The sequence below is a fragment of the Coptis chinensis genome, chromosome 1 (genome assembly GCF_015680905.1).
Source record: "Coptis chinensis isolate HL-2020 chromosome 1, ASM1568090v1, whole genome shotgun sequence".
Classification (NCBI taxonomy): Eukaryota; Viridiplantae; Streptophyta; class Magnoliopsida; order Ranunculales; family Ranunculaceae; genus Coptis; species Coptis chinensis.
This window is the reverse complement of record NC_141456.1, coordinates 28,559,881-28,587,766: the sequence shown is the minus strand read 5'-3', so window position 1 is coordinate 28,587,766 and position 27,886 is coordinate 28,559,881. Positions and strand designations below refer to the sequence as shown.

Below are 27,886 nucleotides of genomic sequence, written 5' to 3'. Positions count from 1 at the left end.
GGGAAGGTATGTATGAGAATGATGTCTTAGAATTCCATATGTAACAAGTTAATTATCAATAAAACAGGTGGGTCAGCATTAACCCCAGCTTAACTTTTCAAAAAAAAAAAAAAAAAAAAAAGGGTCAATATACGATGTTGAACCGCCCATGTTTGTATCAGGTGATGCAGGTCCTGAAGACCTGAACTACTCTGACTGAGACATATAGGGTTCGATAATATCAAAAAATAAATAAAAATACATATAGTATGTGATTGAGTTTGATGGACATTAGGTACACTACTCTCGTATCGATGCCTTCGTATTGCTCTATCCAACGTTAATATAATCGAGCATCTCTATCTTATATTCTGTAAATAAAAAACATATGATCTTATTGTAGGTGCAAGTTGCTTACTGACTAGCATTATTCTCCCAATAATACAGTTTATCTCCTGAAGTCCAAGGTTCTAAATAATAATTTACATAATCAGGCACGTTCAGGGAGTTTAAGATTGAATATGTCTTTATATTTTATTAATGTAGGTCAATACCATTTTCGACGCTGTAAGCCTGTAACTTGTGTTTTGTAGGCTGTGGTCAACAATATAATTCTAAATGATAATCATGTGTGCTCGGAGTAGAATCAGATTATATTAGATTGGTGCAGATTACAAGCTTAAGTAGAGGGTCTTTCCAAGCGCAAGTTGTTGCTTCTCTGTAATTTGAGTATACTACTACTACTACTACGGTACTAGTGTACTACCACCACTTCAAGAACATCAAATACACTGCTGGTAAACGTGCAAAACAATCTTAGAATGTACCGAATGATATGAACTGAGCGATTTACAGCTTGATATGCCTATTGAAAAAAATAGACTTCCTAGAAGGATAACTGGAAACAAGAATGCTACTAATAATACTAACAAATGATTTTACAGCAATTTGCCCAAAACCATCACTTTCATAAAAGAAATTATATCACCTTCCCCCAAATTAAGCTTGCATACAACACTGCACCTGTAATAATACTATATACAACTTGTTCATTAATTCCTTCCAAGGGAAGCCATGAGATGCTTGCACTAAAACACCAATTGAAATGAAGCAAGAGAAGAACAGAGGCCTGTACTTTTCTCGCTTTATAGTACGCTGAGAACTTGGATGATTCTTCAAATCCATTTGTTACCTTTGATATTGCAGCTCCCACATTCCATATAGCATTAAATTCCATCCATTTTATTAAGGCTGCAACAAAACTTAGTGTGTATAACACTGTATTAAACACTCTATTTGATGTAACAAAGTAGCCTCCAAAAACAAGACATGTTATAATAATCACATAACTAACAAACGATGTGAAGGATAGAACGATGAATCGAAGCAAGGGGCCTTTCCATTTTGCTATGGAGACGAGTCTTAGCAATGTTTCCCTCAGCTTCAATAACCTCCGTCCTTCATCTTCCATCACTGAACATAAATAGCCAGTTAGGACTGCAGTTAGGAGGATGGGAAGATGGAATTGAACCATGTAAAAGAGATTGGTTTTGAGAAAATATAAAGTGCTGATGTAGAACCAACTGAATAAGTTGGTATCAATAGGAAATGTTCTCAAGCGTTTTGACATTTCGGACAAGAGGTCTTTGATGATGATAGGATGAAGTAGATCAGTATAATACATAGGAAGCACGGTTTGGATGCCTACGGCTATAAATTTGGGAATTCTCCAAAGGATGTTTGTGGCTTTTTTGAGAATCGCAGAAACGTCAAGGAAGCCTAGCTTATTCTTCATTGACACAGTTGAGGAGTCTTCCTTCTCCATGCCTTACGACGTCCTAAATGCTATGGATGATGGATCTCCAAATTCATATACATTATGGTAATCTTGCTTAATTTTATTTATATGTCAAGCTTAATTAAGTACAATAAATCAATTTAACTAGACTAGTAAACGGGCACGTGCGTTGCACGTGCTAGGAATGAAAAATGGGGCGGAAAAAATGAAAGGAAAGAATTATGTATAATGTAAAATAGTATATATTAAATTTGTCTTAATGAAACTTTAATTAAGGGAAAAAAAAAACATTTGAATACGTTAGTTTTATTTTTTGTTTGATACGATTTTTGCTGCTCTGCCATGCTGCGAATAAATATATTTGAAGATGTATTTAACTGCCTGTAATTTAGCTAGTATGTAATTAGTATTGTATATACCACAAACTTATTTACCTAAAAAATAGATATTATGTTGAGGAAATTCACCTTTGTGCTGCTAGTTGTGTAATTCTCTTGTCGAGCATTTATATGTGATGGAGGAACATTGTTGGATTCATATGAGTGTACTACCTGTAAGATATAAGAATACTACATCATGTTGTGCAACATAATATGTATTCTTAACTGAAGATTAAAATATCTAAAGAAAAATGCAAGAAGAATAACATTTTTCTTATTATTGTCTTCAAAATGATCTAGCGAATTCATTAGCAATTGTTTTTTTGTTGTTGAATATTTTGGTCCGATTAAATAAGTAAGTAGGTTGGATGAGAGAAAGAAAAATGTTGCTAAAAAAAAAAGCCATTTTTTTTTTTAATTTAGAAACGTTTACATTTAAGTCCGGATATAATATGTGGACTGAATTGAATGTATGAATAATAGCTTTTCGATAAGATGGCTATGTGGCAAGATTGAATGATTCAAATGATGGAGGGTTGAATTTTTTCAATCCATTTGTATGGAGGTGCACCGAAGTAAGAAATTATGGATTCTAGGCTGCATCGTTGAATTACATCTAGAGTAAGCAAACATATCACTGGGGGTGATTCCAAATATTTCAAGTTAGTTTTCGATGTCAGAAAGCCCGGTGATGGTTTCAAAATAAACTTTAGCAATCTTGCCTTATTTGGAACCTTGTTGTCGATCGGTCATTTGGTGGTGGCGTTGTGACTTGGTTGGCGACATGGATTTGTACTTGGTAGTGGTGGTTAGGTTTTCCAAGGAGCATTGTGTATTGATTGCATTGGATGAATGGTCATTTTATGAAAGCATTGATTTCAGATATTGAGTACTAACTAACCTACGAACAATCTCTTGACATGGGTCGACGGTAGCATGGACAATGGCAATGATGCAGAAAAATTATATAAATATTGAGCCAAATGGTAGTCTCGTTGAACAGTTTTGTCAAGAGAATGGAGGCAAAATATTAACTTTTCCATTAACAATACCATTATGGTGTTCCCTATTTGGTAATCGTTTGGTTTCATGCCATTTATGAGTATCTAATCCTTCATTCACGAAACTTTTTAATTTTTCTTAGCCATTTTGCTTTGAGCTACCAAGGCATGACACACCCAACAAAAGCTTGGCGCAAGTTGATTGTGAATCGAGGTTAAACTATATGATTCCTCACATACGGAAAAACTGCAATATGCATTATTTTTTGTTTGTTTTATGTAATATATGTTTCCCTAGGGAAATGGGAAAAAGTTATTCATAACCGCCAATATTTCATTGACGTCCGGGATAAAAATTCATAGTGCTCCTCACGGTGGTGAACCTTCATTATTTCGTTCGGACAAAGCGGGAGCATCCAATCCACACGCGTGGTATAGTCCATATATGCACCTTTGGAGGAAAAGTTGGAATCTTTGTGATAGTGGGTGCACATTTGATATTGGCCTTTGTGTTGCTCTCCTCATTACTACATGGGATGATGGGAAATGGAGTTTGAATCTTGATGGCATGATGATGATTACGTTTATAACGACGAGGAGGCGCCAATGATTGGACACTAACTACGCGAATTCGATAGTCACTTCCCAAGTTCTAATTAAAAGGTCGAGAACATGCTATAAGGGCATAAGTTAAAACAGATTTAAGGCTGATTATATGCTTGACGGCTATTCAGAGAGGAAACACTCATACTAGAGAGATTAAATGAGAAAATAGTAAAAAAATCAAAGTAAAATTACTTAATTGCATGTGATTGTTGATTGTTAGGAGTGTTTGTGTATCTAGCCTTTGTCGGACGAATGTTGGTAAGATGTACACGCGAGGGTGTGTTTGTGGATGAGATCTTGAAATTGGAAAAACAGTGAAGTACACAAATGATGGGCAATAAACAAAGCACCCCAACCACAAAAAAAAAAAAAAAAAAAAAAAAAAAAAAAAAAAAGAGAATTTGATTAAAAATAAAGTTGTGCGAATACCTTCTGCAGAAGTAGGCGAATGTGGTGTTTGAAACCGCCTTTGATATCTATTTCTATCCCTAAAACTACGTGAGATGTCTTCTTCGAAAGTATCGGATATTTGGATGTGCTCCTACCACGTAAATAAAAATAAAAACAAAATGAATAATCACATAGTTGGATGTGCTCCTACAAAAAAAAATGACTAATCACGAAGTTACTATTTGAGTAAATGCATAAAAGCAACGAAAGGAGATGGTCTATTATTGAGGCCAAGCATTCAAAGGACAACACCCTAAATTCATTGATACTTGATGAAATATAATGCAAATATCCTTACGATTGGCCCAAGCACATTCCATAGCAACCATTGCACATAATCACTGTATTTGGTAGCAGGGATAATCCAAAGACCAACCAATAAAACACTCCATTAATATTTACGTGTGATGAAAGAGCAATACCGCCATGTGTTTGTTTTGAAAAGGCATACTATCCATGGAAAAAGCGAAATGAGAGAAAACTAACCTCATCCATTGCCGGTCGTATATGCAAATTCTCAAAAAGAAAGATGGAGATAAAATATCGGAGTTCGTGAGAGAGTATAAAAATCATACAAAGGAGAAAAAAAATGGAGTTTGTAAACAGAGATGGAGAAGGCATAGATGGTAGAAGGAAAAAGAGATGGGAAATGGTTTGAAACGGTGTCTTTTGGCTCTATTATTTTGAAAGGAGAAGTCACCGGTTTTTTTTTTTTTTCGTTGGTTGTTGAAGGACAAACATACCCTTCAATTTAAAACTGTCAATATTTTATTGGGTGAAACTTTTAGGTACCCTTGTGATTTAAAAGTTTGGGGTAAAAACCAAGGATACGTGAACTAAAATAAGCGGTGGCTAAAGTTCTGTATTCCTACCATGCTACCACAAAGCACCTATATAAATGAAAAATAATTTTATGCGTGATTTGCTTCTATGAGTAATTCTAATGTAACAACAAATATTCCATTATTCCAACCAAAGACACATTGCATTCAAAAGCAAAGAGAAAAATTCCATAATAATAGAAGTTGAGCATCTCACTTTTGATATGTTAAATCTCGTTTTTGATAGGTAACAAAACTCATAAATGCATTCATCCTGTCAAATGCTCGGTTGAGCGAGAATTCATAACGTAGTTCTTTACATCACAAAATATCCTCTTTTGGACTTGATTTTTTCTGCTTCATAAGTCGGCTGACCTTGGACATAATAATAAGCCTACTTTCGGTATGAATTGAAGCGTTTCTCTTCTTCTTGTTGGTGGCTTGTTTAAAGTGATGGGATGACTTTAAGGTTCTATTTACCAACACCTTTTCCGTAGATAAAATTTGAGTACTTGTTCCATCCGAAGAAGAGATGGTATTTGATTCTGCTGCCTATCTCTTCTTGAATTTTTTTTTCTTTGGAATATTCTTGTGAAGCCTACATCTTTAATGCGCCAGTCCATCAGTCTACTTCTTATGTAGGTTCAGCAACGTTTTCTCCTCGAGTCATTCTTCCTGTTTTGGATTGTGATTGGGTAGTAATCCAGAGCGGTTGTTTCTTGGACCCTTTGCAAATGAGAAATGTGATGTTGTTAAATACGTTTGTACCCCGACTTTTGCGAATAACATCTTTTGATAACATTAGTTTATGGCAAACGATCATCCAGTTCATCCCGGATTTTCTGAGCGGCTTCTTTATGATGGAGTGTGTTAATCTCTTGAGAGAGTACATGTGTTGCTTCAGTTTTTGCTGTTTCAATCTGGATTGTCTTATGCGGTTCGCATTTTTGTTTTATTTGTACCAGGAATTTTTTTTCTTCGGTGGTTCCTCTGAGAGATCACCGAGGGCATGTCGAGAAATCAATAAATAAACTTCAATATAGTCGATTAGCATAATAAAATGTACAACTCTTTTGTTTCGAGGCCTGTATTGTAGATCCTTGCAGTGATTAATAGGAGTCGATGTAAGATCCCATCTAAAATGAAACCGAATCAGAACCAGGCTAAACATCTGCTGAAATCAGTGGACTTCAAGAATGAGAAAGCTCCCACTGTCGCCTTGATCTGGCTGTCCTGCGACAAACCATTTGGCGCGACCATCTGACCAGACATGAACAGAACACTTCGGGTACTAAGAAGCTCAGATAGAGCAGCACAAAGATATTGCAACATGTCTTGTCTAAGAATTGATAGCGGTGGGTTGCCTCCATAATATCTCCTACCACCTTTTTCTTGCAAGTGGGGAAGTGTCCACATTACGTACATGAGGCATGACATAGTGGAAGCATTTGTGTCCCTTCTAGCATGTAAGAAATTGGAACACTTGTCCGCCAAGTATCTTGGTTTTTATCACTTAAATCTAGAGTTGGAATTGAGGGTGAAGCTGCAGTTATTTTTAATCACATCATACCGCGTGAACTTGTAGTTCCCGCCATCGCCATGGTGTCCGTGAACTTCGGATAGTTGAGATGGTGTTAGAATATTGGAACTGCCATGGATCCACAGAGATATGTATGAAAGCGGCCAATGGTAGATTGTTCCTTGCATTTTGTTGATCCGAAAGCACAATCCATATCCCATACTCTGCGACACCAATGATTCTATTGGACTTGGCGAGTCGCAATCCATTGTTAAGGAAAAAAAGTCAGCGGATTGACACTTTTATTTTGAACAAATTAGCATAAAGTTGAAAAGGAAGAGGCTAAGGCGTGGAGAATATCGGGGAATTTGGTCAAATGATGTGCCAATAGAACTATACTAATTCCAATAGCCGTCATATGATTGTATTACAATGGACCAAATCATTGACGGCTATTGGAATGCATTTTACACAACATAAACAATAACCTATTAAGTGGATACATAAGGAGGGCTCGGGGCGTTGTAATAAGCAAAGTCAATGATTTGGTCTAGAATGCGTCTTATGCAAACTACGACATATTATGGATTTGGAGACCCAACATATTAATTTATCTTTCCTCTTACGTGAACCAAAAACTGGTTAAATTGACTAAAGAAGATTCTATATTTTATTATGCATTTACGTGCTAAAACATTTCAAGAAAACCTAGGATTCCACGGTGATGCTTGCATTTATATCTGTTGGCAATGCTTGCACAAAGCACCTGAGTGGCGAATAATATGTTCCAATTGAGATTGTTGCATGGATTCATATAAGATATAACCAAGGCGAAATAATATTGTGAGAATTTATTCATTGAAAGAAGAGGGGAGAATAATAAGTGCATCAAGCTCTACATAAACTTGTGTGGCTTCTTCACGAATAGTATTGATTATGATGACTTTGAAGCTAGTGTACATCCATCACCAAACTAATTTTAAGTGGTTCATTATTTGGCAAAGATATTTAACCATTTTTGTTTAGGTTCTCCCCTGGCGAAAAGAAATATGATGCATTTAATTGACGATAATAACTAAAAAGAAATTGTAAAGTGGTTTAAGAAGCCACTAAACCCAGCTAATACAAACTTAGGGGCAGTTGGTACAAAACTGGGCGTATCCAGAACCGGGTACCATTGTACCAATCTCTAAATGGTTATGCTATAGCTACTCGATGACGAGCTAAATAGTCTGGGCAAGTGAATCTGGTTAGACTTTAAATGTTAATGCCTGTAGTAAAGACCGAAAGAGCGCAATCTGACAACTTAATATTGTTCTTTTCCCCCCTAATTAATAATTTTCTTTGTAGTATACTATTATGTTGTCTCGATACAATAACCTTATTTAAAGGCGCCTCCTAATGCTCTTCAATTTCTTGATGTGAATAGTTCATGTACTCAAAATATATTAATGGGGCCTATGTTATGTCTTTCAAAAGTCTTGAGCAATTATTTAGCAATCAACCTAAAATATTGTCTGATATTTTCCAATTATCACTTTCGGCAGCCAAAGAATGATCAAAGTGAATTACCCGAGTAAAAACAGCCATTAAAAAGGTGAAGCGGGGAATAGTATTTGCAGTCACTGCGGCCAACGTTTTGGATGTGTAAAGCAGTGCAATGCCATACACGTTCAAGCAAATGGTAATCCTAAATTTAGAAGCACCGAAGTTCGATAGAGTTAAAAGTTTTTCTACTTCATATTGGCTGAATACATTAAAGTTAGGAGAAAAGTATAAACTGACCCAAATAAAGAAAGCATGAACATATTGCTGAAGGCTATAAAAGACAGTGGTGGAGCTTTATCTGTACTCGACATTTAAAAAGAGAAAATACAATTGAAACAGTTTTACGTTTACACTAATCAAAGAGAAGTTAGAATATCAATTAAGGAGTTGCCAAGTAGCTTAATTACATACCTTTAGAACATGGTCGAGAAGCCAAGTAGGCAAAAAGAAGATGTAGGTGGTAGAGTGAACGAACATATTTCTGCACATACATAAAAATACAAATATAAGTAAGATATAAGTCTATCTATAAATACATGGATGCAGAAACGTAAGCGGCAAACTTTGATTGTATTTTTTTGAAATGTAGTCAGGCGGCTCACGTTATCTGTTTCGAGGAGAACAAATTCTTAAACCTTAATTTTTATTTAATGTAGTTACTGAATCCATACAGATAATGTGCCAGCCAGTATCCACATAGCATCAGCTAGATCGGTTGTACATAGAATAATTTTTCCAGTGTAAAATATGACATGTACAGTCCTGCGAAAAAACAGAAAGATACGTTCTCAAAGCAAAATTCGAAGCTATTAGTCTGGGATTGGGACCAGCAATGCAAGAACGGATTTTGCATTGGCGGAGCCAAAAACTTGTTTATATTAGTTATGGTGATAGGCATGGGTTAAATGTTTTAAAAATTAGACGTATAGGAATAAATACACACAATCTGCCACTGAGCGCACTACGTAAAGATAGCACATTAATAGTATGTAGTCATGGGTTAAATCTAAATGTTAAGAAGACACACAGGAATCATTGTATACAATCAAATATTGAAGCTAGCAGAGGAATAAACGCTATTCGGGGGAAGTAAGAGCATCATCAATGCATTCCTCTAAGTGACTCTAACAGAAACGAACTCAACCAAATAATGAATCAAAAAGATTTCGATTACAACCAAGAGATTTGTATTAAGAAGGACAAAATTGGAGTTTTCGAGATTCTTTATACTGGAATGATTGTAAAATTGGTTGCACGTGAAGAATTTTATGAGAATAACTAAGAAACAGAAATTAGGAACCTGAGAGACCTTAAGATGAGAGTTTCATATGGCGGTGTTCCCCAAGTAGCAAGAAATTGTTGACTCTTTGGTCCATAATCATAATTGAGTAATAAATACAAAAATATGAATTGACGATATGTCTAAAAAATTCAATTGTGATTAAACATGTTTTCTGAAACAATAAATAATCATGTGATGAAGAAGAGAGAAAAGAAGAGGAACACACCCGTTTTTGAAGAAAAAAAAATCTGCCAAAGGCATGCTGAAGAGTTCACTCACCAATTTGGAAAGTTAAAATGGCAACCGAAATGGTGCATGTGTTTCTCGGGTAGTTCTTATTTGCCAATTTGTCCTTTTATAGAAAGGGTTCAAAAGAGCGAGAATGCGGAAACAAAAAAAAAGATAGAAGATGGCATACATGTTCGTGAGTGCGTCTGAACTTTAAAACGGGAATGAGAGTATTGAACGACGCGGCATTATTCTGAAACTGGAACAATTGCAAAATTAAAAGCAAAATTGAAATAGAAATAAACCATTGAAATGTTTAGAAAACAACAGTAAATAAAAAAAAAATAACGGAAATCTTCACTTGTGCACATATTAGTTTTAAAATGGGAAATTGCAAGTCTTCGTTGAAATTGGAACTTGATGGGAAGAGGGGATAACAATTGTTCGGTAAGAAGAAGAAGAACTTACCTATTATCTAACACCGAACAAATTTTTTTTCCTTATTCATACTTTAATACTTTGTTTTGGGAGAATAAGCAAAACGGTGCGAATGTTCTGAAACAAACTTTAATACGTTTATTTCGTGAAGAGGGTGTCCTTTAAAAAACCGGGAATAAACAAAAGTATGTATTTACCCTCGGAAATAGTACTGGCGGAAAAAATTTTGGGTGAAACTTTTGGGTACCCTTTTGATTTAAAAGTTTGGGTAAAACCAAAAATACGAGGACTAATAAACGGGGCTAGTTTTCCCATTATATATAAGATACAGGCCAAGTGGTTGCAGATTATATATTTTGTTCCATTACCTCAGCAGTCTTGTTCCCCAAGGATAATATTTTATGACATTCATGATTAAAAAATAGCCTTCTTGATGCACATTTGAGTATTAAACATTAGTAATTTAGTGGTCTAGTGACTATTGTTTGCCTTGTTATACAAATTTTAAGGCGCGCTACGCCTTGCAGAAGCAGAATTCTAATGAAAATGAACATTCTTACTAAGCGTCAATGATGCTGATCCTTGAATCTCTGACACAAGCGTATATGCTAGCACTATCTACTACGAAAAGTTAATAGTCATCGGCATACTGTTGAACCAACAGTACTACAAAAGTACAAAGTACAAAGTGCTGTATGCCGGTTCTTAACATATCAGCAGATTTCACGATATATCACAGTATTGGTGAAATGTGTCTAAAAGCTTCTAATTGAGAACTTGTGAAAATTAATTATGGATGACAATGTGAGTTGACTGTGGAGTGTTTCCTTGCTACTTCCTACTTCCTACTTCATCTACCAGCTATGAGTAAACTTTGAAGTATTTTCTATATTTTCTACTTCCTCGGACAGCCAATAAAAAGTGAAACAATGAGGAATGTGCACTATGATCTATACCCGACTCTTCTGGTCATGAGCTTGAAAAAAAATAATAAATAAATAAATAAATAAATAATAATAATAATAATAATAATAATAAATAAATAAATAAATAAAAAATCAGTGTCACACCAATGAATAGGAGGAAGTCTTCTACTCGATACTAGCCACTGTGCACGTGGTATCCATGGGCTCTATTGAGTTTAAAAAAAAAATTATAAACATTAAATTACTATTTTATCTCTCTAATAGAAAAAAAAACTAAAAATTACCAAATTGCTCCTAAAACGTACACCAAAACACTGTTACTCAACCTCCAAATTTTTTTATATATTAAAAATATATAAAAATAGCTTAGACCAGTAAACCCCCATCCCAGTTGGGCTTGTGGATGCTCCTAAAATATATGTTTTTCCAGTACCGAAGTACCAGAAATGTGCCAGCAACCACATGGTATTATTATTAAAATAAGAAGATATTACAGAGAAGAAAAAAAATTCTCCTCAAGTCACACTTATTACAAGTGGACTTCTTCTTTTAGCTGCAGTTTTTTTGAATAAGTTCAACCTGTTTCCCGTCCTCTACATCAACTTTCTTTTCCAGAACTCTTTTCTTGCAATCATAGAAATATATCACACAAACGACCCACTTCATCACATTCTCCAAGCAAATCATGCTAACAACCACTCCTATCACCACAATTACATTCCATTCTCTAGCCTCCATAGGCTTAATGAATAGGTAAAATATTCTCAACCCAAGTCTCCAAACAGAGAAAAGTAGCATCAAAATAAGTCCACGTTGCCTGCTTGTTCTGCCAAAATAATTTGAAGCGCCTAAGGCTGCAAGACCATGTTTTTCCTCCAAGATTGAAATGACCATACCCATATTCCATATAGCACTCCAATCACACCATTTGACGAGGAGTACAATGGCCCCAAGTGCATAGGGTACTTTGATGAAGGCACTCTCTGATGGAGCTAAGAATGCTATAACAAGTACCCACATCAACCCAAACACGGTAAGCAAGTTAATGGGGAGAATACACAAAGATGTGATTAGAGAACCTTTATACCTATTTATGTTCACCAGTCTTTGGAACATCTCACTGTAAGTCATTGGACTCTCTTCAACATAGATAGCCGATGTGAAATCAACAGTTGTGATCGTGTTAAGAAGGTCAAGGAGATGAACTGGAACTATATAAAGAAGAGTCAACTGAAGAATTCTACGAGATAGGCCTAGAAAAGAGTCCACCACGTACTGGATGTGTTGTATAAGCTTCCAGGGGCTTTTCACCAATATTACTAGTAATGGATACAAAACTTTCAAACGGTTCTCGTCTTAGTAAAGTAATTGCTTCGGTTAAGGTTTCTTGGAGAACAATTTCATGGAATACCATGCAGCAGTACAATGCAATAGAGGTAAGGAGAGTGAAAATGATGAATTTGAGACTCTTGAAAGGAATTTTCAAGGCTTGTTTGAGCATATCAAAGACTTCAAGTTTCTCTATGGTTAGTGTTGTTGGTATACGACTCAGATTTGGATAAACCACACAGTTAAGGTTTTGGTTTCCTATTCTAACTAGGATTCTAATTTGATACCCACCTCTATAAATACGAGACCAGTTGGTGGGATTTGTAAGGTTCAATTTGTGAGAGAGAGTTTGTGAATTCTTCGGGATTCGTTTGTGAGTGATTGTACTCTATTTGTTTATCTCTTGATTAGTAAAATTCTCCTCTTTTGCTTGGTGGATTAGGCTAACGCCAAACCACGTAAATCTCGTCTCCACTTCTATTGGTTATTCATTTTGTATTGGTAAGTGTTTTAATTGATTTGTTTTTTGTCGATTTCTATCACCACTTTATTCTGCTTACCTAGAATTTGATGCTCACAAAAAAATCCATCTTTACAGGTCTTCTTAGCTTTCCATGACAATCCGCTTTATTAGCGTTTGCATGGACTTCTCATTAACTGCATGTGCAATAAGCACGCGCATATGCCATATGTGGCCTCCTCAGCTGCCTACGAATGCCTCACATCAGATACTTCTCCATTCTAATTAAACTTTTAAAAATACCATAGTTAATTTTGACGTATGCCTTTCATGATAACCAGTAACCAAAGAGAAACTATCTTTAGAACACCATATCGATGATGACTACCTTTTATTTACCAAAAGAATAAGATTCTTTCGGGAACATATCGAGACATCTTTTATTTCCTTAATTGTTTCATAATACATCTTGGGGAGCGAATATTACCCATCCCGTACAATATCATCATGATCGCCCACTTTCAATTCCTTGAAACTTGTAAACCACTCCCTTATGGGGACAAACATGAAATTAGCACATCCAAAATCAAATGATCGAATCAATGAAACAAAACCGATGTAACGGGAAAGAAATTTGAACTATCAATCATTACCTCCTTGAGCAATGTTGACATTAGATTGTTTTCGCCGCTTTTCGTTGCAGTTTCAACTTTGAAACAAATGTCCACCTCATGACAAAGCACTCATCACGGGCAGATTTTTGAACGGGAATGAGATTACTTCATCCACCACGAGGAGTTTGGACGCGGTCATTAGACCTCCTTCTTCTGCGGGCGCCTTTGACGATCGACTGTTTGGACTCCTTTTTCCCATCATATCCCAGACGCACTCAGACGAATAGTTCTTTTCTTCGAACATAATGGTGGTTTTAGATTCATCCCTCAGAAGATCTCAACAAATGGAAAGCTTTTGTTCATCTTTCTTTCAATAGCGACAAATCGTAGGCAACAGTTAAACTTCGTTAACCAGTGCCGACAATGAAATACCTTTCTTTTCATTCATATCATATTTTTTGATATGAATACCACCTTCTATCGTCTTTATTCAAAGCTTTCTTCTTCAGATTCTCCGGGTTTTTGGTCGTGGTTCATTGAGAACAGCAGTCTTTCACATCTTTTGCCAAACACGATCTTATTACACCTTTCTTTTTCTCTTCTATATCCGATGGTGGTTTTATATGCCTAACATCATCTTTGGAACAAGGAAATGCATCTATAACTCTTCATAACGCTAACTTTTGATTTCAGTTAGATCCATCGGTCCATCATCCATGCATAAGTTTCTTTTAAAGGTGATTTTCCTTGTGATTTCCGTTGACGCATATCGATGGAGGACAATGCCGCTACTCAAACTTTCCATTAAAAAATCAATAAACCAACTTTGATTTGTAGAACATCCTGGGCATCGGAGCCAAGGTTCTACCTGGGTTTCTTTTGTTGGGTTTATCGATTGTTTTATGGTATATGAAAGTTTGAGAAAGTATCTATAACGGATCCTCCATCGGGTACTATTTTATGACGCCTAAGGAGAAATCACCTCCTACGACTTTGAATATTAACCATGCAAGGATTGATGTGGAGAAATTCGATGGATCTAACAATTTTAGTATGTGGCATCGCGGAAGTTATAGATGCACTATGCCAACAAGACTTGGATGACGTGGTTAGACCTAAAACCATCGGATATAGAGGAGAGTGTTTGGGTTAAGAAAACCAGGCGAAGTTGGGTATTATAAGATCATGTTTGGCTAGTGGATGTGAAGTACCTTTGTTCTCAATGAGACTTCGCCAAGAAAATCTGGAGAATCCTTTGAAGAGAATTACTTAGATAAGATAATAGAAGGCGGTCTTTATGAAATCAAAGTTGTATGATATGAGAAAAAAAAAGGTATTTCATTGTCCCAAAGATATGAACGAAGTTTAACAAGTTACTTACCGAATTTGTTGAACATTGAAGAAAAACGAAGGATGAAGACAAAGCTTTCCATTTGTTGAGATCTCTTCCCAAGGAGGAGTATGGGCATATAAAACCACCATTATGTTCGAAAGAAAGCTTTTGAACTATTCCGAGGTGCGTACCAAGGCTGACAAGTTGGGATATGATGAACAACAATGAAAAGGAGTCAAGAGAGTCGACGAAAGCACCGCTTTTGGTGGTAAAAGAGGGAGGTCTAATGACCGCCCAAACTCTGTGGTGGTGGAAGAAGTAAATCTCGCTCCAAGTCGAGATGGCTTAAATCTAGCCCGTGGATGAGTGTACTTTTGTCATGAGGTTCGACATCGAAGAAGGATTACAAGAAGTTGAAACACAAATAGAAAGATACCGAAAGTAAAACAGCCTAATGTCAACATTGCTCAAGAAGGTAATGATTCCGATAATTCAAATTTCTTTTCCCCGTTACATCGAAAGTATTTGTTTCATTGATTCTACCATCGATTTTGGATACGGGTGCTACCTATCATGTTTGTCCCATAAGTGGAGTGGTTTACAAGTTTCAAGGAGCTTGAAAGTGGTGATGCGGTTGATGGGGAATGATCAACCCCCCCCACGATTATGAGGATGGGTAATATTCGCCTCAAGATGTATGATGAAACATTTAAGGAAATAAAAGATGTTCGATATGTTCCTTTGAAGAAGAATCTTATCTCCGCTGGTACTTTAGAAGCTAAGCGGCTACAAGGTAGTCATCGATGAGTGGTGTTCTAAAGATAGTTTCGGAGCAATGGTTATCATGAAAGGCATACGCCGTAATAACTTGTACCATTTTGAAGCGGTGGTACGCTTAGTGAGAAGTGGCAGCCATCGAAGCATTCGTGAGGAGCTTGCCAAAGCGAGGCCACCAGATTATGGCATATCGCCTTGCACATGCAGGTGAGAAGTCCATGCAAACGTTAATAAAGCAAGGATTGTTGAAAGGTGCTAAGACCTGTAAGTTGGATTTTTGTGAGCATTGTGTTATGGGCAAGCTTGCATTGGTAAAGTTTGGCACCGCTATCCACCGTACGCATGGAACCCTTGATTATGTTCATTCGGATGTTTGGGGTCCTTCTAGGAATGCATCTCTTGGAGGGAACAAACATTATTATGTGACATTTGTTGATGATTACTCTAGGTGTTTGTGGGTATATACCATGAGAAACAAGGATGAAGTCCTAGATATCTTTGTGAAATGGAAGAAGTTGATTGAAACTCAGACTGGCAGAAAGATCAAAAGACTCCGAACTGATAATGGTGGTGAATATACGAGTGATCCGTTCTTGCAAGTATGTCGAGGAATGAGGGAATAGAGAGGCACTTCACATTGAAAGGCGCCAATGACGAATGGGATGGGCCGAAATGCATGAACCGCACTCTAATGGAGAAAGTCGCGGTGAATGTTGTCCAATCTTTGGATTGGGCAAAGCGTTTTGAAACCGGGCGTGAGTTATGCATGCTACCTTGTTAACAAGTTGCCTTTCGTTTGCAATTGGAGGTAAAACTCCTATGGAGGTTTGGTCCGTAAACCCGCGGGGATTATGATTCCCTTCGGTGTTTGGGTGTCCCGCTTTACTTTCATGTCAAAGATGGTAAGTTGGATCCTAGAGCAAAGAAAGCTATCTTTGTGGGTCTGAAAAGTGGAGTTAAAGGTTATAAGTTATGGGATCCGAAAGATAAGAAATTCATTTTGAGCAGAGATGTGACATTTGATGAGGCTTCTATGTTGAAACTGCTGTCTCTCAGCAGGTGGAGAGTATGGCCAAAGAGGTATTGCACAGGTGGAGATTGATGCGTCTTCACCTAGTCCAGATGGTTTTGTATCTAGTAGATTGGCAACCATGGATAGTCAGTCAATTAATGTTCCAATTGAAGACACAGAAATAGTGATTACAGGTGATGGAACAAATAATGATGCAGAGGATATGACTCCATTAGAGGAGCAGATGAATGTTGGTCATTTGGCTCCGGTTCATGAGCCTATTGCAACTGGTAAATCTAAGAGAAATGTTCTCCTATTGTATTGGCTAAACGATCACGTTACCTATGCACTTCCTGTTATTGAAAGTCTTGATGAAGATGTTCCTTCCTCATATTATGGAGCAATCCAAAGGCTCCAAGTCGAGAAAAGGTGGAAGACAGCTATGGATGAGGAGATGCAATCTCTTCATAAGAATGATATTCGGTGCTTGTAAAGTTACCTACGGGTAAGAAGGCGATTAAGGTGAAATGGGTGTTTGCATTGAAAGAAGGATCTCTAAGTAATGAAGTTACGTTCTACAAGGCAAGATGGGTAGCTAAAGGCTGCATTTCGAGGGGAGGGATTGACTATAATGAGGTGTTTTCTCGGTTGAAGCACTCCTCCATACGCATCCTTTTGGCCTTGGTAGCTCAAGATGATTTGGAGCTAGCCCATTTCGATGTAAAAACGCTTTTACATGGTGATTTAGAAGAGGAGATCTATATGACGGCCAAGTGGGTTTAAAGTTGCAAGCAAAGAGGATTTGGTGTGTAAACTGAAAAAATCGCTATATGGTTTGAAACAGTCTCCCAAATGGTACAAGCGGTTTGATCGGTTTATGCTAGGGCTCAAGTACACAATAAGTCACTACGATCATTGTGTCTATTTTTCCAAACTACATGATGGTTCTTTCATCTACTTGCTCTTGTATGTTGATGATATGCTTATAGCCTCAAGAAGCAAGAACTGAGATTGATAAGCTTAAAAAACTTTGTCCTCAGAATTTGAGATGAAGGACTTGGGTGAAGCTAAGAAGATTCTTGGCATGGAGATTCAGAGAGATAGAGCAAAAGGCATAGTTTGTTTGTCTCAAAAGACATATTTGAAGAAGGTACTACGAAGTTTGGTATTGATGGGAACACTAAGTCGTGAGTACACCTCTTGCCCTTCATTTTAAACTTAGTGCTACTATGTCTCCGAAGTTCAATGAGGAGCGTGAGTACATGACTCATGTTCCATATGCAAGTGTTGTTGGTAGTTTGATGTATGCGATAGTGTGTACTAGGCCAGACATTTCAAAAGCTGTTAGTGTTGTTAGTAGATATATGCATAACCCTAGGAAGAAACACTTGCAAGCTGTGAAATGGATTCTCCGATACATTCTTGGTCTTTGTAGATGTTGGTTTGATGTTTTGAGAGGGATACTAGTAAGCTTTGTGTGGGTTATGTGGACTCGACTATCGCAGTGATTTGGATAAAGCCGGTCCACTACTTGAGTATGTATTTACTTTAGCTAGTGCTCCGGTAAGTTGGAGGTCTATTTTGCGGTCTGAGTTGCATTGTCTACAACTACAGAGGGCGTAATATATGGCAAATGGCCGAGGCTATGAAAGAGGCTATTTGGTTGCAGGGTTTGTTAGATGACTTGGGTATTGTCAGGAGGTCATTTCGAGATTCAACCGTGATAGCATGAGTGCTATATATTTGGCCAAGAACCAAGTTCATCATGCCCGTACGAAGCACATTAATGTGCGTTTTCACTTTGTCAGATAAATTTTAGAGGAGGGTGATATCTTACTCACTAAAATAGACACCAAGGAGAACCTAGCTGATATGTTAACCAAAGTGGTTTCTAGAATCAAGTTTCAACATTGTTTGAATTTGATTCATATCCTTCATTTGAGATGATTTGACTCTTAAGGGCATTGGTGAACAACGGTCGGCTTGATCTTTTAATAAGGGTACGTAGGCAGCCACTATGTGGTACAGTCGTGTTTGGTCCTTCGGGACATTTTGTTATTTGTTTGGTCATTCGGACATTTGTGCTTTGAAGAGGGGATTTGCTATTCGGTTGATCAACTCAGATTTGGATAAATCTTCACCGAGGTGGAGAATTGTTGGTATCTGACGACTCAGATTTGGATAAACCACACGATTAAGGTTTTGATTTCCTATTCTAAATAGGATTCTAATTTGATACCCACCTCTATAAATCTGAGACCCGTTGGTGAAATTTGTAAAGTTCAATTTTGAGAGAGAGTTTGTGAATTCGATTCGTTTGTGAGTGATTGTACTCTATTTGTTTATCTCTTGATCAGTAAAATTCTCCTCTTTTGCTTGGTGGATTAGGCTAACGCCAAACCACGTAAATCTCGTCTCCACTTCTATTGGTTATTCGCTTTGCATTGGTAAGTGTTTTAATTGATTTGTTTTTTGTCGATTTCTATCACCACATTCAATCTTCTTTATCCAATTCTCACGCTTCCCCATTCGTTTACGTAACAAGTGATTGGTCGTTTTCCATCTCAACTCGGTGTTTGTTCTCACATTCTCACTGTATGAACTATGAACTATAAATATTAATAGATGAAAAGTCTTCGTTGATTCCCAAGTCTTCCATCCATATTATAACGTGTTCTCGTTAAATATTGGTAATAATAATTTCACGCGAGGGGTTACAAAACAGATGATAAAGTATTACTTATGTTTGGCTATGTGCTTTTCTCTATGCCTTTTTATTAGCCTATCAAAATTTCTGATGTAACTTGACTGCTGTTAGGTATTTCCACCACTAGATTATCGATACAGAGAAGATATTTCCACCACTAAAAGAAACAGTTTAGACAAATCAATTCGGATGTGCAAACAAGTACTTCAAAACATCCCTCGTCTACTTCAGAAACATATACAATCAGACAAGCAGTCATTTGTATGTATAAGTAAGCCTAATAGATCGACAGTAACTTCATTAACGGTCGGTTTCTTCATAAACCTGGTTAATTAGGAAATATGAAGGATAAAGAGACTAAAATGAATTGACTGAAGGGCGGGGGGTTAAGATCACAAAAGATTCCACGTACCAAGGCTTTCTAGGGAGAGAACAAAAAAACGCACGCGAAATGGTCAAAAGTCACAAAGTTTGAGAACAATTTGAACATCTTGCTTCATTTAGACACGGAGAACTACCATTAAGCTACTAAAGCAAATATTGATGAAACTTCAAAGAGATTTATTGGTGTTTGTAGTGCAAGCGAAGGATTGTAGATGGCATCAACTTTGACCATATAATAGAACCCAAATTTTGCTCATTTCAGAACCGACCACAATTTGCTCGTTTTAGGTGTGAAAAAACACAATTTGCTCAATATTTACAAAAGAAAATAAAAATCGTAAAAAGCTTTAAACATGTAAATCCCAGAAGTGAAACCACTCCCCGAGGTTCTGTAACCCACACAGAACTAACCAAAATATGCCTTCAGACAGAGACAAATAATCCCATAACCACGGAAAAATACAAGAGATACCTACCTGCAGGAAGGCAGATGTGCTCCTCAAGGCTAAATGCATAAGGCATATTCACATAAATAGGCCAACTGTAGGAGATCACACCAACAAAATCACTGGTTACCATTCATTGCGTGTTTGTCGGAGCAATACCCACCAGCCGTGTTTGTCTATCCTAGAACGTGTAGTCAACATATAAGCCATTAAGTCCCTAGGAGCAGGCACTTCAGAAAACCACAACAGGAACACAAGCCCAGTAGCACTGAGAGCCTAAACAAGCTTATCAAACACGTTTGCATGCAATTCACGGAAACTAAAGTATTGGAAGGTTATGTCGCAGACTGATGAACAGATGATGATTAAGTAGCGCACACAACCAAGCTTTTGCAGTTTTAAAATTTGACTAGAGCCACAAAAGCACGATGAACAACACTTAGGTGACATGAATCAGGGGTGCAGATAGACCCGTTTTGCAGTTTCGGCATACAAAAGAAGCAACAAGTAGATGGAGTAAACCAGAGATGCAGGTAAACCCATGTTCTGTATGAGAAGCAGAAAGGCCCCAATGGTGCCGTTTTAGCAGAACCGCACCTCACAACAAACAAAGGGTACAAGTTTAAGTAAGATCTTCAAATACAAAAATTATTCCAAATGAGTTAATAATGTCAGAGTTATATATGCTCCATATGTATATAGTAGGGTAATAACAATATAAAGAAAGAAGGTAACCTCTCCAAGTTTGTAGTTGAGGAGAGCATATAACGATATAAAGAAAATGAGGAGTCCAACGTACCCTTGTTGACAGTACGCGCCTTGTAAAAAGCCACTTACCAGTATCAAAGCCAAATGGTGTCTAACTATCAGAAGTTTCCACCGGCAACAAAAAAAAACAAGTCTTGTCCGTTGAATAAATCCTATTAGAGTAGTAGTACTAATATATTGTGGTGATCTAAATGCAGGAATCAGTCCGCTTCAGCTCCGGCCCCGATAATGACCTCTGTCAACAGGAATTAGAAAGTCAGGATATATGTCCAGGTAAGGAAGAGTCAAGTTTGATATAAGAATGTTACAAAATAAAAACAAAATGCTAGTAACTTTTTATTTCTTTACCATGTAGTATTCTAGTGCAATCAACCCTGAAGCCTGACTTGCAATAGAAAAAATACTTAGGTTTTAGCCCATCGTTATATTAGTATTACGTCCCTCCTAACTGTTCAACGAATGTGGTCTGTCGAGAACTATTGTCCATCACTCTAACTCAAAATATGCAATTAATTGACAGTTTGAAGCCACCATGTAAGAAAAACAAGCTGTTTATGAGGGTGAAACAGTGACATGTAGAATTTACAAAGTCTTCAACAAGTACAGCTAATGCTCAATAATGATTCTAACATGCACTCCTCATGCAACACTTGCAAAATAGAATATGAATAGATGAGCATGCATGTAAAACGAGTTCACTAAACATAAGACAAGCCATGCCCATACCCATTTGCGTAAGGTGAATCACGACGAGCATGACGATAGGGCGGCGACCTGCTATAGCTGCGTCCACAACGAGGTGATATGCTGCGGTGCCGAGGAGACCTTCTCCGATCAATGGGGCTGTAACTCCTGATAAACAGTGTATGAGCATAAATCAGTATACTGCATTAAGTAAAATTTCAGCACTCAGGGACATGATGCAAAGACATGAACAGAAATATGTCGAGCAAATATTTCCATGATAAAGACGCAGTATGGACTTCAGTAAAGTAAGAAAATATCACCAGTACAGTTCCATCACAAGACAAGTAACGGAAAATTAAAAATCAGGCCATAGCCACTCAATCCATAGAATCCTATCGATAAAAACTAAATTAAAACTTGTATTCTTCCAAGAGGATGCCAAAATTTGTATATCACAGAAAAGTCTCAAAATAATTGTTTCTTCAATGGACAACGATAGACATGGAAAAAACATAAGACCTTGGTGGATTGTGGCCAATCATGCATGACTTGTCATGCTAATTAGGGGAATTACACTCATGCAACATAATTATAGAAAAAAAGTCTCAAACTTTTAAGGGAAGGCAAGCAATGTTGCATGACTTGTCATACTAAGGGTTGTGTACATCTAAAAGTGCATGGCATGGATCAAGACAAAGATACTATTAGATGGCATTTTAGTCATCAGCCATACATAACATAAATTATCAAGATGAGTCCCTCATTACTCATTCATTTTTATAAAATTTCACTTTATTGATATATGAAGTACTAAAAAACAGACCTGCGCCCATAACTTGGACTCCTACAGCGTCGAGGACTGGGACTTCTACGACGTCCACTTCCCAAACCTCTTGGACCAACTCGTAAGCGGCATTCACGAGCAAAATGACCAGGTTCCCCACATTCATAGCACTTCAAGTCCTCACCTCCACCACGTCCACCGCGGCCTCCACCACCACTCTTAGAATTATGAGAAAGTTCAACACGCCATCCATTCTTCCCTGTAATAATAATAAGGCAAACAACATCAAATAAAATGAATGATAAAAAATATAGCTTCCCTTCCCCTCCAATGTCAACAACTACTTACCATCCAATGCACGAATTGCATCTAATGCATCTCTACGATCATCAAACTCCACAAAAGCATAACCCGGTGGCTTACGTGCAACCCAGACACTGCCAATTGTTTATTCTCAAAATTGTAAAATACAACAAATATCAAAATTTCGACAAATTTCAGATACTAAATACCTTCTCAAAACACCGTAAGCTCGAAATTCATCTTCAAGTTCTCTTTCTGAAACTCGAGGATCCAAATTTCCAACGTAAACACGAGACATTGATTTTAATTTTCTTCGAGGGTTTCGGGATGCCCCTTATAATTTTATTTAAGTTGTTAATATGAGCCGTGGGCTTTCTAATGGGCCTTTGATATCGTTGACGAAATTTTATTATCAAGTCTGGGCAGAAGGGGTATATAGACAAAAAGTCATTTAGTTGGTTTCTGACTGCCTGTTTGTCTCCATTCCATTTTTTTTTTTTTTATTCCCTCTCAATCTCTCCACTCCTCCCTCTCCGCTCACGCCCTACTGCATACTCTACTGCATACTTTGCATAAAAAAGTTGTCTATAATTTGATATATCTATAAAATAGTGGGCCACTAGTGGGACATAGAAGTCAATAATTGAAAGAGTAGTAAAAAATGTTTGAGATTGGATTTTGTCAGAAAAGTTCATGTGATGGAGTGGTCCCTCAAGTACTAATGAAATCAAATTTGTACAAAACAGCCTCAAATAATTGAATGTTTAATGAATAATAAGGTGTTTTATATGTAGTCACCCAACAACACATGCAGAAGTCCACATTTCTGAATTCTCTTCGACAAAATGTCCGGAATATCCTTGGAATTTATGTTTAGAAAGTTGTGTGGCTATATCCTAATTTAAGGTAGTTGTTGGCACTTGGGACTATGAAAAAGGAGCTCCAATCACAACCTTTGTTCATTTTCCACGCACACTTTCCATTGGGCCTTGCATGATGCATGCAACTCAATAAAGGACCCTTTTGCAACTAGTTTTCGCAGAGAGAATAAAGAAACAAAAATTGATAAGATATGATGATAGTATTATTGAAAATAAACCGATAATTATCACGTGGTGATACTTTCATATGTTCATATATATATTATCTATCTAAACTATTTTAAAATCCGTGACCCTTACAGTCCACAATAGTGATAAATTATATTTTTTTGTATTTCTAAATCTTTAGTCATTTTTTTATTTTATATAGTTTTGTTTTTGTATCTTTCCATATTTTTTTAGTATATTAACAATATTACTCTTCTATATTTTAAGCAAAACCCACATCAATCTAGTATATTTTAAACAATTGACCATAAAATTAATTTGGTGGATTTTTTTATTATAATTTTTATTCATTATCTAAAACTTCGAGTAAAACAAATTGGCGACCATGGATGAAAACTACCCCATAAGATCATTAGGTCTGATTTGATTATTAATTTCTTTTATGAAAATATTATAGAATTTGGATCAAATATTCAAATGCCATGTCGTGGTCTTACAAGGAAGGATGATAGGATGTATATGCCTATAATATATCCAAAAATCACAATCAAAATAAAAGCAAATCTATCTAATAAACTTAACTACTTGGTAGGCATTGGGGGCCTCCATAAAAATGATTTTACTATCTTTTATTGAAAAGTTTTTAATGAAAATATTTCAAATTCATCTGGTGTTTAGTACATTTCTAAGTTAATCTACCATATCTTCTTTTCTCATTTTACAATAAAAAAACATAAAGAATTGTTTCCTTCCAACATCATTTCTAAGATGCCATCATCGTTTCTTCCATCATTCGCCCTAACATTCCTGGAGTTCGGGGTGATGTTAGCTACTTCTCAACGTTGTTTGCTAATGCAAGTCGGCAACTTTGATGCTAAAACGGGTTTGTGTCTAGATAAATGATATAGCTACTTTCCATGTGATCTATGTGAATCTAACTCCTTTGGATCGGTTGTGATTGGTAACATTGATTTGAGCCTTATTCAAAATTTCTAGAGTGGTAATCTCATATGTAATATGTAGTTTTGTTTGACTAATAGATTCAATCTCTCAATCTCTAATGTCTTTGAAATGCATAATTACCTACTTAATTTTATTTGTCATATGCATCAAAATGTTTCTCTATATATATATTTTTTTGCGCGATTAGTTGGCTTATACAAAGGAAAAGATAAAATTTAGTTGTGATAGAAAGGGGTGTGTGCTTGGTGATAAGAAGGCTCTAGGCTCTCCCCCGGAACCTGGCCATGAAGCACACGTGTACTGATACCTTCCAAATTCTTATTTGTAGTTTGATTAAGCTTAATCTGTTGAGATTTTACTTATCTCAATCTTTACATATAGTAATGATGGGGTTGTTGGTCTTGAACATATTCCACCTCTGTTTATCCTCCTTGCGACCATAGGCATTATTAGAGCCATCGCTATTCTTTGCTTCCGGTTTGAATCTTTGTGCAATTTCAGCTATCCTTTTGCTAAACCCCATTCCACCATTCAATGGAACTATAAATCGGCTTGGCTCCAATCCTTTTCAAAGGTGGTAGAAAATTTGAGAAAGTTTGAAGTGTAAATGCTTTTGTAGAGTCTAATGTTTGTGGAGATTCCAATATTTTTGGAGCTTTAAGTAACTAAATTTGTAGATTTAAGGGACAGCAAGAAAAGATGCAACATATATATAGCTAAGTAGCTTCATAAATCTTTCTTGTTAACAAAATGGCACAATATGAAGTATATGGATAATTATGTTAACATAAAGGCGTAATCCTAGGTCAAAATGTGAGGGAAGTGATTTTTCCCTTGTGTATATGGTTTTGTAGTGTTCATTTGAGTTAATTTGCAAGTCTTGATAAAAGTTCGATCATTGTGCTTGAGGGGATCTCCTCAAAAACACACACGGAACTTTCGAACACAATTATGTCTTTGTTGGTTTGTTCAAGATGCGACTCTGGAAGTTCTAGATGTCTATAAATATTTGTATTGATATTTTTTTTTCAACAAGGTGAGGTCAAACGAATTTTACTATGTCAAAATCATGCACACACAAATCCTATCTTTTACTTTGCTTGAAAAGATTGCGAGGCTTTGCTCGGGGTATGATATTTACTTTATTAGTTCGAACCCGACTCTCTTGCATCTATTGTGGAAAATTTTAGGTGCGGATGTCAATTATTGACATGATTCATTGAAGTTGCCTTCTTGGTCAAGCCTTGGGAGGTTGGAGGTTGGGCCCAAGGTCTTGGGATTGATCCCCACCTTAAAGGATTCACTATTTTCAGTGAATTTTATGTAGTGCACTTACGGTAATTAACTAATATAATAGGCCAAATCTGTTGTAGGTTTTGGTTGAGCCGTGAACACCACAAGGATATAAACTCATAGCTCAAATGATCTCATATTTTGTGGATGGAGAAAAAGAGTAAAAGTTGTATTCTTTCCACAAACCTGGTTTAGCACAATGCCTAATTTGTCCGCGTTGGTTGTGCATCATGAAGTTGATGTCTTAGCCTATAATTATCGCTGCATATTACTAAATTGATATTTATGATTCTCCATAAATGCCGTAAATCTAAAGCTCCTATTAACGAGGTTTCAAAAGACATGGTGTCTTACAAGAAGATTGGTGCATTTGTAGTTGCTCCCGTAAGTAGCTTACTACATACATTTTTAAGAACTTTGCTACTTCCATAGATTCATTTCTCCATATTTTCCATGTGTTCTTTGTGTCCTTGTCATTGCCTCAATTTTAAGGAATGTCAGATGTTACTTTAATTATAACTTAATTTTGATAAGTCAAATTTTATATCATTATCATACTTCGAGAAGTATATTTTCTTGTGATAACTTCGTGAATTGGATATTTCTGAGACAATATTCTTGTGAAGCGAGTTATGGAAAGTCTTCAAAGATTAGGTCTACTTTGTCTTTTGGAATTGCAACTTCTTTATCAAATTCACGGGACACAATGGTTAGTAACTTTTCCATTATTTTTCAAGTTTTACAAAGATCGAGGAAGTTATTTAGGTTCATGATAACTCATATTTTTATCCGTTTTCCTTTGGTTCATATCCCGACACGAGAAAATGGAACTGAATAAGGACTTTTCAAATGGTTGGGCTCCACTACAACACATGATTGTTGAAGGTCTTGCCAGTGCAAACCAAGATCCATGGCGAGAGGATATTCTTTGTGAAATGGCTAAAACAAACTATGCAAAATTTTTAGAAAAATTGCACAATGCATGAAAAATACGATGTGGAATCGTGGAATCGTGGTGGGTTGGAGGGGTGGTGAATACATCCCTCAAGTAAGTTACATAGTCTATTTGCAAATATTTGAAATTGTGATTAATTATATCATAAAACAAAATAACCGTTAATCCCTGTTTTCGCAATAGATAATTTCCCTTGAATCAAGAGCAAAAATGAAATGATGGGGTGATCTCAATTCTTATGTGTTTACGGTGTACCTATATGCTTGGTGGCTTTGGATGGACAAACGGAGTAGTTTTAGCATTTTTGGAAGAGTTTGGGTGGCCAAAAGACCGAAATATAGATTCTTGACATCTTTGGGTACAACCGATAAAAAGGAAAAGTAGCATAAATAAATTGAAGCATAAGTAGAATTACAACCATTTCGGTTACTTTCTAGGTTAACATTGTTTGATTACGCTCTAACTACTGAGAGAACTTTCCGCCATACTTATTACAATGTATCGGGACTCGGATGATAAACCCGAGTTCATTTCAAATATTTTGTTACCCTCATTTATGTACAACCGTTTGTGTTCTTGAAACAAAATGTACTATTATTGAAACTGTTTGGTTACCTACTTTGTTGTTGCCTGCTTAGGTGGATAGTGATCCATATAGTGTTTTTTCAAGTTAATTGTAGTTCACTACTTTCAGTAGGAAAATTTATACTTTTAGATAATATAGTTCGTATAAGGATTTCTATTGAACGATATGTGTGTTTAGTGTTATGTGTGTGTGTGTTCAAGTTCAGACTGCTTCTATAGAGTTAGCGTTGCAGGCGACTCTATCAGTGCCGTACGGCACGGGCATACCCTAGTCTTCAATAACTTAACTACTTAAGTAGGCATTACCAGGAAAATAAATAACCTTTTGAATAAAAAAATTTATTGAAAAAAATTTTAATGAAAATATTTCACATAATCTAAGGGTAGTTTAGTAAAATCAAGTAATATGTATCAGTGTTTCTCCTTCAACAATAATAAAGCTCAACATTTCCTCCTACCAT

At 36.5% G+C, this 27,886-nt stretch overlaps 1 protein-coding gene across 1 annotated transcript; it reads right to left on the bottom strand.

Annotated features, from left to right (window-relative positions):
- Positions 1-20,653: 20,653 nt before the first annotated feature.
- On the bottom strand, positions 20,654-23,266 carry RSZ21 (RS-containing zinc finger protein 21). The gene is made up of 5 exons (XM_086598101.1): positions 22,790-23,266; positions 22,626-22,714; positions 22,317-22,536; positions 21,533-21,658; positions 20,654-21,041 (listed from the first exon to the last, which is right to left on the bottom strand). The coding sequence occupies exons 1-5, from the start codon at positions 22,876-22,878 to the stop codon at positions 21,017-21,019; spliced, it is 549 nt and encodes a 182-aa protein (XP_086454227.1). The 5' UTR covers positions 22,879-23,266; the 3' UTR covers positions 20,654-21,016.
- Between the last annotated feature and the right edge of the window lie 4,620 nt (positions 23,267-27,886).